Source organism: Musa acuminata, chromosome BXJ2-7, assembly GCF_036884655.1.
Source record: "Musa acuminata AAA Group cultivar baxijiao chromosome BXJ2-7, Cavendish_Baxijiao_AAA, whole genome shotgun sequence".
Classification (NCBI taxonomy): Eukaryota; Viridiplantae; Streptophyta; class Magnoliopsida; order Zingiberales; family Musaceae; genus Musa; species Musa acuminata.
Genome location: NC_088344.1, coordinates 8,773,359 through 8,790,177, shown reverse-complemented (window position 1 = coordinate 8,790,177; position 16,819 = coordinate 8,773,359). Strand labels below are relative to the sequence as shown.

At 42.5% G+C, this 16,819-nt stretch overlaps 2 protein-coding genes and 1 pseudogene across 6 annotated transcripts; all 3 read right to left on the bottom strand.

Moving 5' to 3' along the window:
• Positions 1-2,497: 2,497 nt before the first annotated feature.
• On the bottom strand, positions 2,498-4,906 carry LOC135617053 (probable trehalose-phosphate phosphatase 6). Its single transcript, XM_065116949.1, has 11 exons — positions 4,566-4,906; positions 4,343-4,483; positions 4,153-4,224; positions 3,969-4,067; positions 3,802-3,855; positions 3,560-3,661; positions 3,393-3,470; positions 3,245-3,314; positions 3,069-3,139; positions 2,888-2,980; positions 2,498-2,806 (listed from the first exon to the last, which is right to left on the bottom strand). The coding sequence occupies exons 1-11, from the start codon at positions 4,875-4,877 to the stop codon at positions 2,747-2,749; spliced, it is 1,152 nt and encodes a 383-aa protein (XP_064973021.1). The 5' UTR covers positions 4,878-4,906; the 3' UTR covers positions 2,498-2,746.
• A 3,342-nt stretch (positions 4,907-8,248) lies between these two features.
• On the bottom strand, positions 8,249-13,702 carry LOC135583220 (sulfate transporter 1.3-like). Of its 5 annotated transcripts, none has more exons than XM_065116944.1 (14): positions 13,457-13,699; positions 11,386-11,780; positions 11,250-11,298; positions 10,960-11,167; positions 10,699-10,873; positions 10,545-10,610; positions 10,352-10,465; positions 10,141-10,257; positions 9,929-10,055; positions 9,551-9,837; positions 9,266-9,456; positions 8,894-8,979; positions 8,736-8,812; positions 8,249-8,646 (listed from the first exon to the last, which is right to left on the bottom strand). In XM_065116944.1, exons 2-14 carry the CDS (start codon positions 11,722-11,724, stop codon positions 8,503-8,505), a joined length of 1,980 nt encoding a protein of 659 aa, XP_064973016.1. In that variant the 5' UTR covers positions 11,725-11,780; positions 13,457-13,699; the 3' UTR covers positions 8,249-8,502. The 5 variants fall into 5 exon arrangements, with proteins under 5 accessions (XP_064973016.1, XP_064973018.1, XP_064973017.1 ...); XM_065116946.1 differs by lacking the exon at positions 13,457-13,699 and adding an exon at positions 13,179-13,332; XM_065116945.1 differs by lacking the exon at positions 13,457-13,699 and adding an exon at positions 13,102-13,327.
• Positions 13,703-14,073: 371 nt separating this feature from the next.
• On the bottom strand, positions 14,074-16,802 carry LOC135586463 (heavy metal-associated isoprenylated plant protein 23-like; annotated as a pseudogene).
• Positions 16,803-16,819: the final 17 nt, after the last annotated feature.

Here is a 16,819-nt window from a genome sequence, read left to right as displayed (position 1 = left end):
TTTCAGGATGGCCTAAATCATAAATCCTTAAGTGGATGAGAGATTAACTATAATGTGTATTACAATCCTATTCTTTTTGGAAGACAATCTAAGAACAAAGTTAATTATGCAGTTGCCTCTGGGTTCTTCAGTTCCAATGAAGAAAGATTTGTTTCAGTTCGTAGACTGCAAACGATTGAAATAGCTCTCTATTTCATAATTTGTTATGATCATAGCATTCCTTAAAGCAGTTGCCAGCTTATTTCTGTCATATGTTTACATTGGCTAGCGTCTAATGTACTAGATACATATGCCAGACCTTTTTGATGTTCAGCAATGCCACTTGGTAAAATGTGACCCATGGACCATAACTCACTTACAAATGGGAATTTCTACATCAAGGATAAGTAAATCTTAACAATTCAAAGGTAACCAAAAAATGAATAGCCATAAATATGTCAAGATAAGTCACTGGTATCAGTAAAATCTTACAAATTTATGGGAGAAATTGCAAGAAAAGAAAAAAAAATAGATTTGAGAACCAATGGACACCTGACTTTTCGGTAGTAAGTCCAATTGTCTTAACAAATTTCCCTTCTGCAAGGTAAAGTGGCTCACATACTATGAGAGGCGGCAAAGGGCTCTGCTGGTGCATTCCACATGGGCCAGATATTGCCTCTCCATTCATAAAATGGGTAGGTGAGGTAGGTACCGTGCATATGGTAATGTTCTTACCTCAAAGCAAACTGGCAAGCAGTAATTCTTACTACGACACTCGCAGGTCAGTAATTAACAAGTTATATATACAGGTATTCCAATAATAAACAATAATTTGATATATAAATTTCAGATTATACTATTTAAAATTTGTATGAAATCCACATTTTCTTTTTCTTATTCTAATTTAATTTAGAATCTTTAGAAGAACAATGGATAAGCAGATCCATTTCATCAGGTAAATCCAGTGAAAGAAAATAAGAAACTGGATACAGAAAGGAATTCAATTATATCAGCAAATCCCATTAAGTGGCTACTTTTGAAGATAGGTTATGCATTGTTTTTCCAAGCCTATGGTCTCTGGGGCTTGCTGTTATTTAGTTCTATTAAGAAGAGACTAACTCGAGCCTCAAGTCTCCAAATTTAGAAATGTGGTGCCGACAAATGTTGTTTTAAGCTCAGCATCAAGTGCTTGACGATCACCAGTAATTTGACTGAGAGAACCTTTTATCTAGGTTGTTTGTTCTGATCAAATTTACTGCAATTAGCAACTTGTTTTAACTTGATGCAGCATGCTTTAGCCTAGAAATATGGTGCCGACAAGCTTGTTGCAAAGTGTTCATCAAACACGAGTAATTTGACTGGGAGCATTCTTATCTGGGTTGCGTAATAGTTCTATGTCGATAACTTACAGGCTATATATTCCGAAAGATAGCATGTAATGCGAGGCTTTTGCCCTCTTCCCTACCCATATTCTTTATCTAGATTATCCAAATCTTCTATAACTTCCCTAAAACCTTCTTCAGATCAAATTGAGATCAGCAGCAGTGAATTAACGAATCAAAAGCACATAAAGTCGAAGCATTTCTCCTATACATAGAAAAATTAACAGGAAGCACCAAACAAACCCAAAATTCACGCACTCGTCGACCGAAACCAAACCAAAAGATTACAAAATCGTAACAAAGGATCATAAGAAAGATGGCTAGCAGAGGTAAACTTACTGGAGACGTCAAAGCACGAAAAAAGCAGGCGTCACGAACTGCCTCGTCCCCCCCTCTTCTCCTTCCATCTGCCTTGCCCTCTTCCGACGACGATGAGGAGTCGAGCCACGGAAACGCAATCCCTAATCGCGACGAGGCGCGGACAAGCGAGCGGAAATGGGTGCGAGATAAAATATCATATTTTAAAATAAATTTATGATTTTTCTTATTTTAAATTATCATATATATATATATATATATATTTTTATATATATACACACACACATAGCCATACTGCAGTTTCCTTCGGACAACGTGTTTGCTCGAGGCACTGATGGTCGGCAAGTTGGTGATGGAGACTTGGAGCATTAGGGGATTCATTACCTTCAATAATTTGAACTCCCCCATCTTTCCACGCATGAAATGGCTGGCAAAGAAGGCATGTTCGCGAACCCACTTGAAGAAGACCTTTGCAGTGGACTCCAACTCCTCAACCAAGACCTCCTTTTCATGCCATCAAGTGGCACTTTGTGGTGTGGCCTTCGTTCCCTTTCATGGCTCTTACACTGTGCCAAAGGTCAGCTGCTGCTGCTGCCGTGGGGGAAATGGGAGAAAGTAGCAGCTGATAAAAGAATCGGATCAACCATGGCAATTCATGTCCCTTCTTTCAGAAGCATGAGCTTCTCCCGTCCCCGGTTTTAACACGTCGCATCCAGTTGAAACATCAGTGGTTGCCACAGATTCATGCTACAGAACACTAAGTATTCAAGTTCTTTTTATAATGCTTAATTTAGTTCTGTGTCACAATTCTACGAGAATTGCAGTGAAAGAGTCGTCATTGCTTCTTTATTTGACATTAGAAGTCCCTCTTGGACAGATACAAGATGTGGCAAGAAAACCAGTTAATAATGGTTCCAAGCCTAGTCTCCAAGCGGAAGACAAGAAAGAGTAAAAGAAGGAAAAGAACAAGTTATGGTTCTATCTTCATAACTTGTTGGTGTTTGATCATGGAAAAAAAGTATCCATGCTGTGTTACTGGAGGCCATGACTTGAACTGCACTCTCAAATCATTTACCATCTGCATGGAATTGCTTCCACTCCACCAGGCGGCACAGAAACTCCAGAACCTATGCACAACATTCAGAACAGTGATATCAGCAGACGAATTCCAGAACTGCTGCCCGATGTAGGAGACTCTTCTCACTCACCTCAGCTGGTTCTCTGAGAGAGAAAGAGGCACTTGTTTCCTTTGCAATCTTCGAAACAAGGATCCCGTACCCTTGTCCTCGATCACGCAGAACCTGCAATACGAATTTAATCCAACATAATTACTGGTCGGAGATCGGAGCCGAGTCTACCGTAGAAGAGTTCAAACAGTGAGATGGATACCATGAAAGCATCTTCATCAGTACGATCATCTCCTATGTACAGCGGCAATACGTCGTTGCAGTCGTCAAACCCTGCGCAGCAAAAAGAATCAAATGGGTGCGCAATGCAACTAAAAGAGCAAAGCCTTTTCCTTGGCTTTCAATTTAATATGCGATCAAGTGTTTGCCGAAGCTCACCGAGAGATTCCAACAAAAACTCGAGTGCCTTCCCTTTGTCCCATTTAATGGTCGGGCGGATCTCCAAAACCTGAAGTTTATGGAGCAAACACAAGGTTATACGCATGCCGGTGCATCAACTACAGTGACCCCGTTTCCAGCCATTTACCTTTCTTCCATAGGTAAGCCGGAGTTTGGGGTAATCCTTGATCACCGTCTTGACTCTCTCATCTAATAAACTCCATTTCTGCGATTAAGATAACAAAGATTGAGTTACCGATTAACAATGAACAAAAAAGTACATCCTTTTGGTATCCAATACAGTCAGATGTTTACCTTTGCATCAACACACCGGAAGTGAACTGATAGACAGAATTTGTTGTTCTCCACCCTCGATCCTGGGATGCTCTTTGTTGAGTCTACCAAAGACTTGTAGACCTTCAAAAAAGATAGAGAATGTCCAGGTAAGTATGATGAGTAAATCTCTGGTCCAATGGCCAGGGACTTCTTCCCAGTTCAAATACCGTCTTCACTCTGCGGCTTTCAGTTGAGAGAGACTAGCAGATGAAGAAACTCACCTCATCTATCATGGGAAGGAATTCGCTGGCTGGCTGAAAGAGAATAGCTTTTGCCTGTGCCACCAACAAGACAACAATTAACAAGTCTAAAAGACAAAACGATGTAGCTTTTTCTTTTTATAGCGAAAAAGAAAGAGGAAGCTGCTCCGAAAGAAGAGAAGACCCACCTTGGCTTTTGTGTGCTTGGGGCCGTCGTTGGGACCTTTTATGTCCATGCCGTGACTCCCAGCGTAGTACAACTCCGATAGCTTCACGAAGCTCGAGACCTGATGTCAAAAAGGTGTTGTCAGAAAGAACAGGGGGAAACCGATCACGTTCAAGTGGTAAGGTGGTAACAGGAATGCACCGTACCTTCTCCCTGCACCTCCCACTCACAATAGCAGTGGGAAAAAGACTTGCTGCGTCTCTCACTGCCTCCCTCATCTGTTTCAGGTAAAGCAAGAGCATATTAGTAAATCGCCTTCCGGATAGCATCCATTCGAGATGAGAAAACAGACACCAGCAGAGGCATGAAAGCTGTTATGCGAGACAAGAAGCTCACCTCATCGGACATGTAGGCGCGGTCGGGGTCCTCGACGATCGGCGACAGAGTGCCATCGTAGTCCAGGAACATCACGATCTGCTTCCCCTTCGATGCGGCCATGAGCTCATCAAAGTTGTGCAATGCCGATGGGTGCCGTTTCTGCATGCAAATCCACGCAATTCAGCAACACCGTTAGCGAGAACCGATGGAGAAAGATCGAGTAACATCGGCACGCACTCACCACCCAGGCGTCATAGTCTTCGCGGTGGGAAGCCAACACGGGGGCAGTGCAGGCCGCTGCCGACGAGAGCTGACTAGGAGACAAGGCCTTCATCGACTCAATCCAAGAACTGGCCCTCCCAGCCCCACCACCACCGCCGCCGAGGTCGGTCCGGCTCAACAGCTTCCTGAGTCTGGCATAACTGGCAGCGGCAGAGGCATCGGTGGCACGAAGCGGCGGACGGAAGAAGGGAGATGAAGATTCGGTGATCGCTGCTGCGGAAACGATCGCGAGCGTCGGCTGCTCCTGCATGACCATGTTCTGCCTCGTCATCTCGTCCTCCTATCGCACGCGGGGATCGAAATCACTCTGTTTCGGTTTCGGCTGCCGGGAGGGCTGCTTTATAGGCCTTTAGGCCTCTCGGTACCGGAAACGGACAAAAACCGCGTCGGCTGTGGCGGCCACGGATTCGGCGATCAAGCGAGTCATCCACGTCGACCGGGGCCCACGTGTACCAGGGGGGGGGGAAACGGTGCGTGCGCTCGCTTGCTGGCCGCGGTTACCGCACGCGACCACCAGCCGGGCCGCTGGAGGACCCCTCATCGGATGGAACACGTGTTCGCCGCGTCATCCACCCACGGATTTGATGGGCGCGCTTCTTCCAAAACAGCTTACTGGATGTCGCGTCCGCGAAAGTTCCCTATTTCTGGTGCCGAGAACTGCACCAACGCCCATTGGATGTAACCTGTAGCTGTGGGCTACCCAATAGAGCGGCAGAAGAACCACCCACCAGCCGATGACAGGGGAAGACTACAGTTGGTCGTCGCAGTATAATGACAAGAATACAGCGCTGTATACATCGAAGTAGCTCTCATAATTGCATGCTCTACTTTGGCTTTCTTTCAGTTGAGAGTGTCTTCATCTTTCACTAGCATGATTGATTTTTGTATGTTCTTTTGGTTTGCTACCTGCTTTGTAATCATAGTCGTCATCTCCATGACTAAATTACTCCAGCTTTCTACCGTCCTGCATCTTCTTCCTTGTATATTATTATTGTATCAGGGAGGGTATATAAGACAGTCCATGTTGTCGACGACGAGCTGCTTCCATGATATTGACCGGCCAAACGATAGGACGTTCACAAGAAGCGACGGAAGCAATTATACTGCATCTTTCTGAAACCTTTCCTGGACTTGTTACTGTATACAAGAAACCTTGCCCTGTCTCTCTCCCGGCCTCGAAATCTTCACCTGTCGGTGCAAATGAACCAATGCTGCTTCAGAAAACTATTTCCATAAATGCAGTTCCACATGCCCCTCTCTCTCTCTCTCTGTCTCTCTCATGGGTTGATCTGCACATATGCAAGAGTGACAGGAGACCAAAAACATGGACCCCAACCTAGTGTGATCTTCGTAGGTGACGGCATTTGGCCATATGATCAGGCACACCTCCTCTGGTGAAGCCTTGTTGAGCTTGGCATGTAGGTATCAGATCCATCAGGATCATGGACCTGGGACCATTCTCTCTCTCTCTCTCTCTCTCTCTCTTGCGGCTTTCTACCTTTGAACCTGTGGTATGCTGTCGAGTGCATGCACTAATTCTCTACGTTGACATGAACAACCACGTGGAGGCATGTACAATTCACAGCTTTGAGAAGCTCACCGACGGCTATAAGCCACAAACTTTGAGATGAAGAGACTATGGATCGTCACACATTAGCATAGCGGCTTGCAGGATTAGCAGACGCCTCTTCCAATGTATCATTCATCTGTACAAAAGAAGGAATATTTCGATCTACTTAGTTATATGCACCAAATCAATTTAATCTGTCAGCTTGCATCACCATCTTTTGCTGTTGCCTACCACTTGCAGGTTTGACCTGTAGCCAGTTAGATCATCGAATTTAGTAGAATGTATGCATTAACATTCTGTTCCTAGTTACCAAGGTGCATTTCTATGAACTAGCTAATTGGGTACTGCTTGCATGCAGTACACCAACTTTTGGAGACAAATGTAATGATAAACTAAGAGATTCTCTGAACGAATCTTTCAAAGTGGGACCGTACAAATGAACCTCGAATTCATGGCAAGACCATTCTTCTTTCTCGTCGTTGTCTGTTGATCAACAAAGAAGCTTCTTAGACTGCGTGCAGGCATTAGCTAGCAAAATATAAGAGGACACCACACAGATCTAAGATCCAAGAACAGAAAACTAGAGACACAAGAACTGAACTGGCTTTTCATCTGTCAAATTCAGTGATGTAAATTTCTAGGAAGGTGGCCAATCATCCGAGTCACTGATGTAGGTTCCTGTCCACTGTCCTCGTGTAGTTTCTTCTAGGTGTTAAGCACAGCATATGGCTGCTACCTTCCAGAGTGCTTTAAGCATTTCTTTTTAAAAGGTTAGGTAGGACTGATTGGAACTTCTCGAGGTAAAGAAGTTTCCATGGACAAGTGGAGAGTTAGGTTAAGCCTCGGTCCCGTGCTTAACAGTGACTGACGACGACTGCAAAGTCTTCTGGCAAGTGTGGAAGTCATTAGGAGTGCACTAAGTGCTATTTGCTGAGAAACGGTCAATGAATTCAGGATCTTGTGACAGAAAGTGAAGTTGGCAAGCAACAGCTGAAGAGAATCTCGTCGTTTCCACGTTGAATTCAGACCTCACAATTATGGTTGATCTGTAGGTTCCTTACTACGGTGGTTAATCGTCTATTCAAACATCACACAGTTTGATGTTAGGCTCCGATTCTATATGCTTCGCCATTCTTTTCGTTCGCATGTCAGTTTGGAATCAGCTCGTGATGTTTTGCTGACATAAACATCAGCGATTCATAGAAGAGCGGGAGGACGACTTTATTCGACTCCACGATGGAAAGAGAAGCTTCTTTGGCGATGAGAACCTTTGTCAGAAATGGCGATCTTGATGGTGTCTTGGAAACCACTAAGTCTGGACGCCATTGGAGGCGAAGGTTGAATGAGTATTCCTAACAGGTGGTCCTCAACTTGCATACACGACTTGAATGGCCACAGTACGCACAAACAGGTTGGGGAAAAGGAACTCTTCGCCTTCCTTGGCGGTAAAGCTCGGAATAAAAAGTACTGGAAATGTGGAAGCAGGTGGGATTGCTGGTCATCCGGAAGAGATCCGCATGGTGTGGGGCTTGATGGACATGGAAGTTCTGATACTGGGGCAATATTTTTCTCGAGTCCTCCGCATTAGATTTCACGTGGTTAAAGGAATAATATGATGCAACGACAGATCATGGAGGACTTTCGAGTTGCAAAAGGGACAAGCTCAGATTAGGCCGAAAGCAGTCCATGATGCTAATGTAATCGGTGGTGCACTGCACGAGGTATCATCGGCGTATAAATCTTACAGATATCGGACTTCGTCAGAAAGTGAAAGATTTCATGGCAATGGCGGAGGCGCTGCCCACGTCCACTTCTGTGGCTGAGACTCCGAATCACCTTTAAATGGAAGGTTGGCAACACCTAAAACATAAGGAACTAAACAAGCAAATCTAAAGAGCATCGTGGGGGTCCCAATCTGATAACTAGCTATGAAGACCGATTTCCTGTTAATTAGATAGGAATCCGATCTTGGAAGAAGCACAGTGTGTAATCCACACATGAATCCCCCGCTGGTCTCAATGATAGCCAATGGTGATCAAAACAGAGTACCAGAAGCTGAGAACAATTACAACTCCATGGAAAGAACTAGATTTATACTGTAAGCATCAAACAGGTTCAGAACATGATCCTTTGTGAAACGAGGTTGCATTTATACATCGCAACTCGTCTTTCTGTAAGATCTATTAATTATGAGCTCTTCCATACCACTTGTTCTCCGGTTCATATGAACTCTTTCTTACACATATGCAAATCTGCTTTCGCCTTCGTCTCGATTGCTTACATGCTCTGAGCTATTGCGTGGCAAGCAGACTTCTCGCTATCTACCTCACACATCTTCTCTTGCCTTCGGAGTGCAGGTCATCACTGCCTCTGCAACTGTGAGGAATACCTTGTCGTGACCTAAGAGCTCTGGGAACTTTGCCGAGTAGAGCTTCTCAATCACCACTGGGCCAGGGTTCGCAAGAACTAGCTGAAGAAGAAGAAGAGACATAGATACTTGTAAGTTTCATCCCTTCCAACCTTCATTAGAACTGTCAGAATGTATGCATAAGGAACTACCTGGACTTCATGCTTTCGGAGACTCCTATAAAGTTCTTCGAATGCATGAACACCGCTTGTGTCAATATCTGTCACAGCTGCAAAAGAAACCAGGTAGCGAAAGGATCAATGACAAGTAAAAAGAAAGAGGAAGCTGAAGAACAGCTGGGGCTCCTTACGTGACATCTCAACTATCAAGAAATCTATTTGAGGTAGATCGTTCTCTTTTAGTTGCTCTTCTTCATCTCTTAACCATCTTAGGATCCTGCGGTAAGAAGTTAAAGAGAAGATTTAGGTGACCATATTACTTGTAGTAGTATAGCTCTGTTCTTATTGTGCTCAGAGATTAATGAAAGAATTAATACATATGTAAATTATGATGGACAACCAGAGAAGACATCGATTAGCAGACATGTCGTACTGCAGAAACCATAAAAGTAGATTGCCATGATAAGTTAGTAGCCATTACTAACCCAAATCCCATTATCCTAAGATGTATGCAATTGAACCTTTATCACTCATAGTAACGCCACCAAAGTCATAAAAAGTACCTTTCCTTGACATAGTTAGAGTTTGTGAAGTAGATTGCAGAATCAACTCTCACTATCAGAATTCCTGGGACCTTGGTTGCCTCTGGGTACTGTTCCATGTTCCTGTATATCGTTGTTCCGGGAAGATTCCCAAGTAAAGCTGTTCTTGGCCTTGTTACTTGCAGAAGGATCTTTGCAAGTGATATGGAGACCTATCAGCAGAGAGATAGAGAGAGGAAACAGATTCAAGATCAGATAAGAAAATTATTAGCCAATCAAAAAGGAGGAGGAACAGAGTATCCTTACGGCAACCAAGAGGCCAATTTCAACAGAGACAAAGACAACACCAAAGAATGCCCCCATGCATGCAATGAAGTCAAATTTGTCAACCTTCCAGATAAGATATGCCGCTTCATAATCTATGAGACTGATCACTGCCGAAATAATAATGGAAGAAAGTATCGCATTTGGAGTGTACTTGAAGAGGGGTGTGATCAGTAGCAAGGTAAGCATCACTACTAGTGACATAACCATATTGGACACACTGGTTTTACAGCCAGCCATGAAATTGACAGCTGACCGAGAAAAAGAGCCTGCATACAAAACCATAATTTTTTAGCCTTCTGTGCTCATAATTTTTCACCATCATCCATGAACTCTTCCAAATTTAATCAGATATTTTACCTGTTGCTACGTAGCACGATGTCATCGAACCAACTATGTTCATGGTTCCTAAAGCAACCATTTCCTTGTTTCCATCCAGTTGATAGTCCTTCATGGCGGCAAATGTTCTTCCAATGGCTATTGCTTCCTGACAAATTTGCAGCATGTTGTTTCAAGTGGCAGAGAAAGATGTTTCTTTGACATTTTGGAACCAAGGCTAGCGGTTTAAATACCGTGAGAGCTATCATTGCAGCAACCACTCCAATTCTGAATCCTTTGAGAGCATAGGAACCACTGAAGTGAATCTGACCAACAGATGATGGGTTGATTCCTCTATCTATTTTTTTCACCTTTCACAAACAGAAAATTGCATCAGTTTCAGACATCGATTTCCTAGACTTTAGCTTTACCAGGGGAAAGAAAATCACATTGCTGAGAACTTACAATCTGGACACCATATTTATCAGCCCGGGTTAAATCTACTAAGAGCGTGGATAAGACAACAGATATCAAAGGAGCAATTGCAGGTACCCAGAAGAGACTCTTCCTTTTCTTTCCCTGTAGAGTTTTGACAATATTACTGAAGAGTTACAAGATTATGAAAGTTTTCTTCTTGAAATAAATGTGAAGTACGCACAATGTACTTAGCAAATAGAAGGAATGCCAAAAAGATTGTCCCTATCAATATGGTCTGCCAATTCCACTGCAAAGCGAAAAAATTGTGCAAGATTAAGACTTTAGTTACGTAGCCCCATCTTAGCAATTAACGAAAGGGAATTTAGTAGCTTTACCCCATGGTGAACTGAACCCCAAACAGATTTCATTACAGAAATGATATCTGTGTTCTTGGTAAAATTCTTAATTCCAAGAAATCCTTTCAGCTGCTGAAGAGCAATGGTAATGGCAGCCCCACCCATAAACCCCACAATGGCAGCATGAGAAAGAAATTCGATGAGAAAGCCTAATCTGTGACATCAAATAATAAAAGTTGGATTTCCAAATGCATAAGAGGCAATCGTAGTAACGTGCATAGAGAGAGGGGAAGCATTTGCCTCAGGAAGCCCAGAGTTGCTTGGGTGACACCCGCAAAGAAAGTAGCTGTGAATGCAAGCCGCCGGTACTCTTCCTTATCGTTCAAAGGATCTACTTCATTCTGAAGTAGGGTCCCAAGCAACAGAGAAACAACTGCTACTGGTCCAATGGCAATATCCCTAGAGCTACCCATTACTGCATATATTAGAGGTGGAACAAAACTGGAGTCTGCAAAACGGCACTAATGTTATTCCACACAGGGGAAATAACTATGATATTTGGTGATACAGAGCAGTAAAACTAAACTTACAGAGGCCATATTTTGGGTCCATGTTAGCAAGCTTAGCATACCCAATATCCTATAGTTCAAGAAAGATCAGGTTTCAGAAACTTATCCTAAATATTAGAACAAACTCATTCAAATGTTCGCAAGGTATGTTGTGTACCTGAGGGATACAGAGACTAGCAATTGTCAATCCAGCAATAACATCTCCTTTAAACTTACTAAGATTGTAGTATCTGCCCCACTCAAGGACTGGAAACAGGAACTGAAGGCCTAGTAGCAGCTTTCTTGACTTGGGTTGATCTTTGTAAGGGCGTAAAGGATCATCTGCAAATAGTGTTTCCTTCACAGCATCGGCAAACTCTCTGATGAAGTTCCTCCGAGGGGGCAATCCAACCTTGTAAACAGATTTGTAATTTTCTGTCTGACCGTCAGTGGAAGAAAGGTTGTCAGTCTTGAGATGAATGTCTCCAACTCCATCAGAAACAGAGTGCACCATCATTGTTTTGTTTCTCTATAGCAGCAGGAGTGATGAACTCGAGAGGAGCAACCTTTAGTCTGTGATCACATATCAATGAAGTAGTTGTTGATATTCATACAGACACTGACACCAAAATATTTTTCATCAAAAGTGATATTATGTGGTTCCATTTCTAGTGCATCAAATGCAGAGGTATCGAAACAAGTGTTATGAATTAACCATATGCAGATTAGTATACCAAACTCCAACCCAATCAAATAAACCAATGAGTTGATCTATCATCTACCATGTTATAGGTTCCTAGAAGCAAAATGGCATAAAACACAAATACATAACAATTACCACACAACGGCCATACCCAGAAGAAAGATGCTAAATGCTTGTTTGAAACAGTAAACTTCAGTTGTTTCTCCCTCAGGGAGATTATGATGATACATTTGCATGTAACAAATACATATATATAAACCAGACACAAGGGTCAAATAAAACAGCATATGCAATTTGGCAAAGTCAAAGCCTTGGTTCTCACAAGAACTAGTCGGATACCCTATCTCCTGGTTAGACTTCTCAACTATCTCAAACTATCATGCCATTTATGAATCTAGATCATAAACAAGCCACATTCAAGTTAGTGAAAGCATGGTAGGAAGCAAATATTTCTTTCAGCAACAACTATTGACTCCTTGTAAGCAATATAGACTAGTTAAAGCTAGTTCCTGGTCAAACAAGTCATCTAAAGTAACATTACCTAGATGATACATACGCAACAATCAAGATATTGTGGCAAGAGAGGAAGAACTAAGCCTACTGGTGTGACAGAATACGAAAGGTAATTGATGGTTTGCAATATATAAGAGATCTTAATAGGTGGATGGCTTAGATATTAAGGTGTACTTGATTAATCTTTTTGTCGATTTTTATATTAAAATAATTCCTATTTTAGCTAAGTTGATACAATGAGCAAAGAATGATGAGAATAGACTTCATGTGGTTTGTATAGAAAAAGTGTATATTCCACCAGCTTCCTTCCACCACACCATGCCTTTAGAATAAGGCACCTCTGGTGGTTCATGTGATGTCTTCTTCCACCAGCTGGTGAAGTACCACTAGCAGATCCATAATGAAAGCATGTCTTGGGGAAAACAAAGTAGAACTATGCCGCATTCAGGAGGAGGAGGTCAAATGTTGAACAAAAAGCAAGAGCAGGACTAAAAGGAAGATTCTGTAACCATACATTTCAACACATAACTTTTCTTTTTCCCATACTGAACAAGAACATCTTATTGCGAAGGAAAAGAAAGCATATCTTCCAAAAATCATGCTACATAGACTCTTCGATAAAATATATATTATTGTTCCATGTCAGTCCACATAAGTAGAACAACTATCGCAACATACGAACTACTCTGAAACCCAATCATCATGGAACAAGCATGTGGATGCTCATAAAAGAAACACCAGATTGCAGCACTTGCATATTCCTTTAAACTCCTCCCTTTTCAGCAATCATAGGATTTCGAACAGCTAAATTTTGATCACAGAATGAACCATGCACCAGGCAAAGTATATGTATGTATATACATATACACACATAGGTCAAAATAAAATAAAATGCTAAATCGGAGATCAATCTACAACACACAAAGCTCTTCCTTTCTCCTGCATAGTTGTTCTTATAGCATACACGTGTATGATGCAATGCATAAAACTGCAGTACCCTAAAAGAGAGAGATTGCAAGGAAAAAGAACCCACCTTTACAAAGCGAAACTAGACCTCCACCCAGCAGCCACTGATTGTGGCCTCCCAACCCCTCCTGCCCTCTCCACCACCCAATCTCCTTCGTCCTCTTTGATTCTTTTTCTCTTGTTTTTGAAGGTCCTGTTGAGATCGCTCACCTTTTCGAAGATTCGCCTCGAGAGTCAAGACACGATTCATCACTACAATCAATATTATACCCAAGCGTGCGAAGAAAGGTTGGAAGAAGAACCACCCCGAGGAAACCACATTTGTCTCCTTCCCCATCTTATCGCTTGCCACACACCCCGAACGGTCACGAACGATTTGGAACCTCCAACATAAAGTTGGAACGCGGGGACGACGAGTCCAGACCCGTCCACGTTCATTGAATCTGACAGCACGCGTCCGTGTTGCTTATGTGTCATCAAGATTCGTGCGGATGAGCTGTGGCCAGATGGGCCATGTGGCCACAGTGGCTTGGACAGGCTTCTAATAATACTCATGGGCTAAAATTGAGACAACCGTCTCGACACGTGTTGCTGTTTTTGTTTTTGTTTTTTGTTTTTTGTTTTTTGTTTTTTGTTTTTTGTTTTTATAAATCGTCAACGCTCATCCAACAAAAAGTACACACGTAAAAAGCTGAAAGCCATAAAATTGATACAACCGTCTCGACACGTGATTCCATGTCTCACCCACTCTGAGACATGGAATCACCGAACAGTAGGAGCATGTGAAGAGTGTGGAGGGACGAGATCAGCTGTCGCAGAGGACGAAAACATGTCACATGATAGAGCAGTTGGGGTTATCCTCGCTGAACATATCGGCGAGCTGGTCTTCTTGCTTGCTTGCCGCCATGGTCGGAGACCACGGCAACACACTCCACATTCCTAACGTAACCTGAGGGAGCCTTCTTGTCGTAGATGCCTGCGGTGTAAGGGTGTGTCACCAAGCTGTAAGGAAGGTAAGGCCAGAGCTCGGCCTTGTTCCCTGTGGCCTTGGCCTTCCTTAAGACCTGGTTTGGCTCCACGTAGCCGGTGACGGTGGCCTTCTGCTGCTTCCTGTCGACGTCAACCGATTGAACTCCTACGAAGGCCATGAGCATGCAGGCGGTGAGGTCCTAATGTTCAAATGACAATGTGGTAGAGATCGAAAGAGGCATACCGTTGATTGAAGAAAGGGCTTTCTTGACTTTATGCTCACAGCCGTCGCAGTCCATTCTGACCTTCAGCTCCACGGTCTGAAACTGCTTCTTCTTGACCTTGTGGCCAGTGCACAGGAAGCCAGATAGGTAGTCTAGGGTTTCTTCCATGGTCGTTCTGAGAGATTCTTCTTAGTAGGTTTATGTGTGGAGTGACGAGCTCAAGGTCATAGATGCAACATTTACTGCCAAGCTCAACCCTCCTTATATAGCCTTTTTCTTCAGAAAAGAACTGAAACCAGAAACAAAAGGTCTCATCTCCCAAAGCCAAATGCATGTCTGAAAAGAAAGGCTGAACAGGAACAGTAAAGGAAAGGTAAGGTTCTTTTGTGTATGTTATCTTGGTTTGGTGTTGAACCTGTAAGTATTTCCCCATGATGAGAGACACTTCTCCTCCAATGAAACTGATGGAGAATGAAATCACGCCATGATTTGCTGTCTGATCGAAATAACCATGTTATTGCCCACATACGAAAGGCGACATGAGATTTCGTCCCTCATGGAAGGTGTAAGCAAGCTGTGGGATGTACTTGAAAAGCACAGCTGAGGAGAAGAGCAGTTGCAGTCACTTTCTCAGAAGAGATGGTTTGATGCATATGAACTCAGAATTCCAGGGTGTAGATGCAGATGTTTCACCTTGATTTATGCATCTACTCTTCTGCAAGCGGTTGGCGTAGAAGTGGTGATCAGATGGAAAGGCGATCTCCTTCTTGATCATACTCCATAAACCTGTAGCTTCTTATGATGTCACAGGAGAAGAGAGTGTTAGTAGGTTCACCGACCTGAGTTCTTTTCCAAGTTTCAGATGTTATAACCTGCATCTTTTTTTGCAGAGTGGTGTGGAAACTGAAGGTAGTATTAGAACAATAAAGGTGATAGTTGAGATTGGAAACTAAGAGGAGCTGTGAAAAGAGATCACCCAGGAAGGTGCATGCTGAAGAATCTATAATGGATAGATAAGAGAATATGGGATGCCAACTTTACAGGCTTTCTGTAGTGTACCTGATAAAAGACTTCAGTGAGATTCTTGGTCTAGTTCTCCTGGTTGCCACAACTGCAAGCAAGAAGACAAATGAATTCAAGATTCTTAGGACTAAAATAGACATAGATTTAAATGACACATTTGCAACACAAACCATCCACTCTACATTAGTTCATACAGAAAAAGAAATGTAATGTAGGCATCTACTCTACATTAGTTCATATAGAAAAAGAAATATAATGTAGACTGTATAGATTGACGCTCCCCAGGTTCGGTGTTGTATGAAAGATTCACATGTTAGGTAGAAAGGTAGAAAATTTAGATTTCAATTGAAACTTCAATGATCTTGCTTGACAAAAGTATTGCACAAAATTTCTGAAAAGAAAAAGTTGACATTAACTTTGATATGTGCTATCTGGAAGGAACCATACATTTAAGCACCAAAAAAAAAAAAAAAACCGATGGAAGACTTCAAACCATTATTGCGACCTCCATCAGTACTCAAAACACAGATATAAAGCTAGCTAAAATTACTATAACACAATGGCCATGCATGACAAAGAGAGAACAAAAACATAATGACTGAAGGTTTGGAATTATTAGCCATCACCAATGCCATTTAAGAGGTGGAGATCTGAAGGACATGCTCAACTTTAAAAAGCAGAAAAAGGATGAAAAAAGTTAAAAGAAAAGAGAAGAGATGCAGAGTGCAGTAAACCTGTTCCCGAGAGGAAGGTAAAGAGACTTTTGTTGATGCTCGCAAAGGCAGTTAATAGAAAAAAGAAAAGCAACTCCTACTTTTTCATGACGAAGACATGCTTCTTCCTCTCGGTGTACGCCATCAACAGCAATCTTTCAGGAAAGGGATAAGAGACCTAAAAGCCCTTTGCAAGAAGAAAGAAGTATTTGCCATTGAGTTCCATGAACTGCTGTGACCTACACAGGCAAAATAAGTCATTAGCTTCATGAGAAATAATAAAGTCGAGTAAGAGAGGAATATCATACAGGTGTATGGTATGTTTATTTCAGCAAGATCATACCAGTTAGCAAATGAATTCGTTGATCGCTTTACAGTGCTGAACACAATTTTCCTCGTACTCAGAACTAGATTTCCTTTCCTTCACCTGACCAGTTTTAGAGACAACAGGAATGAAGGTTGTCTAGGAGTATCTCCTCAGAACATAGCTAATCTCAGGTA

Bases quoted from the DNA above. Each gene is read 5' to 3' on its own strand.
- LOC135617053 (XM_065116949.1), bottom strand. From the start codon at position 4,877: ATGACGAGGCAGAACATGGTCATGCAGGAGCAGCCGACGCTCGCGATC. The intron at 3,856-3,968 runs GTGGGTCTTCTC...TTGGTGGCACAG, and splicing joins CCAAGCACACAAAAGCCAAG to GCAAAAGCTATTCTCTTTCA. The intron at 3,315-3,392 runs GTAAATGGCTGG...CATAAACTTCAG, and splicing joins GGCTTACCTATGGAAGAAAG to GTTTTGGAGATCCGCCCGAC.
- LOC135583220 (XM_065116944.1), bottom strand. From the start codon at position 11,724: ATGATGGTGCACTCTGTTTCTGATGGAGTTGGAGACATTCATCTCAAG. The intron at 11,168-11,249 runs GTAAGTTTAGTT...GCCGTTTTGCAG, and splicing joins GGACCCAAAATATGGCCTCT to ACTCCAGTTTTGTTCCACCT. The intron at 8,813-8,893 runs GTAAGGAGCCCC...TTTCTTTTGCAG, and splicing joins CTTGATAGTTGAGATGTCAC to CTGTGACAGATATTGACACA.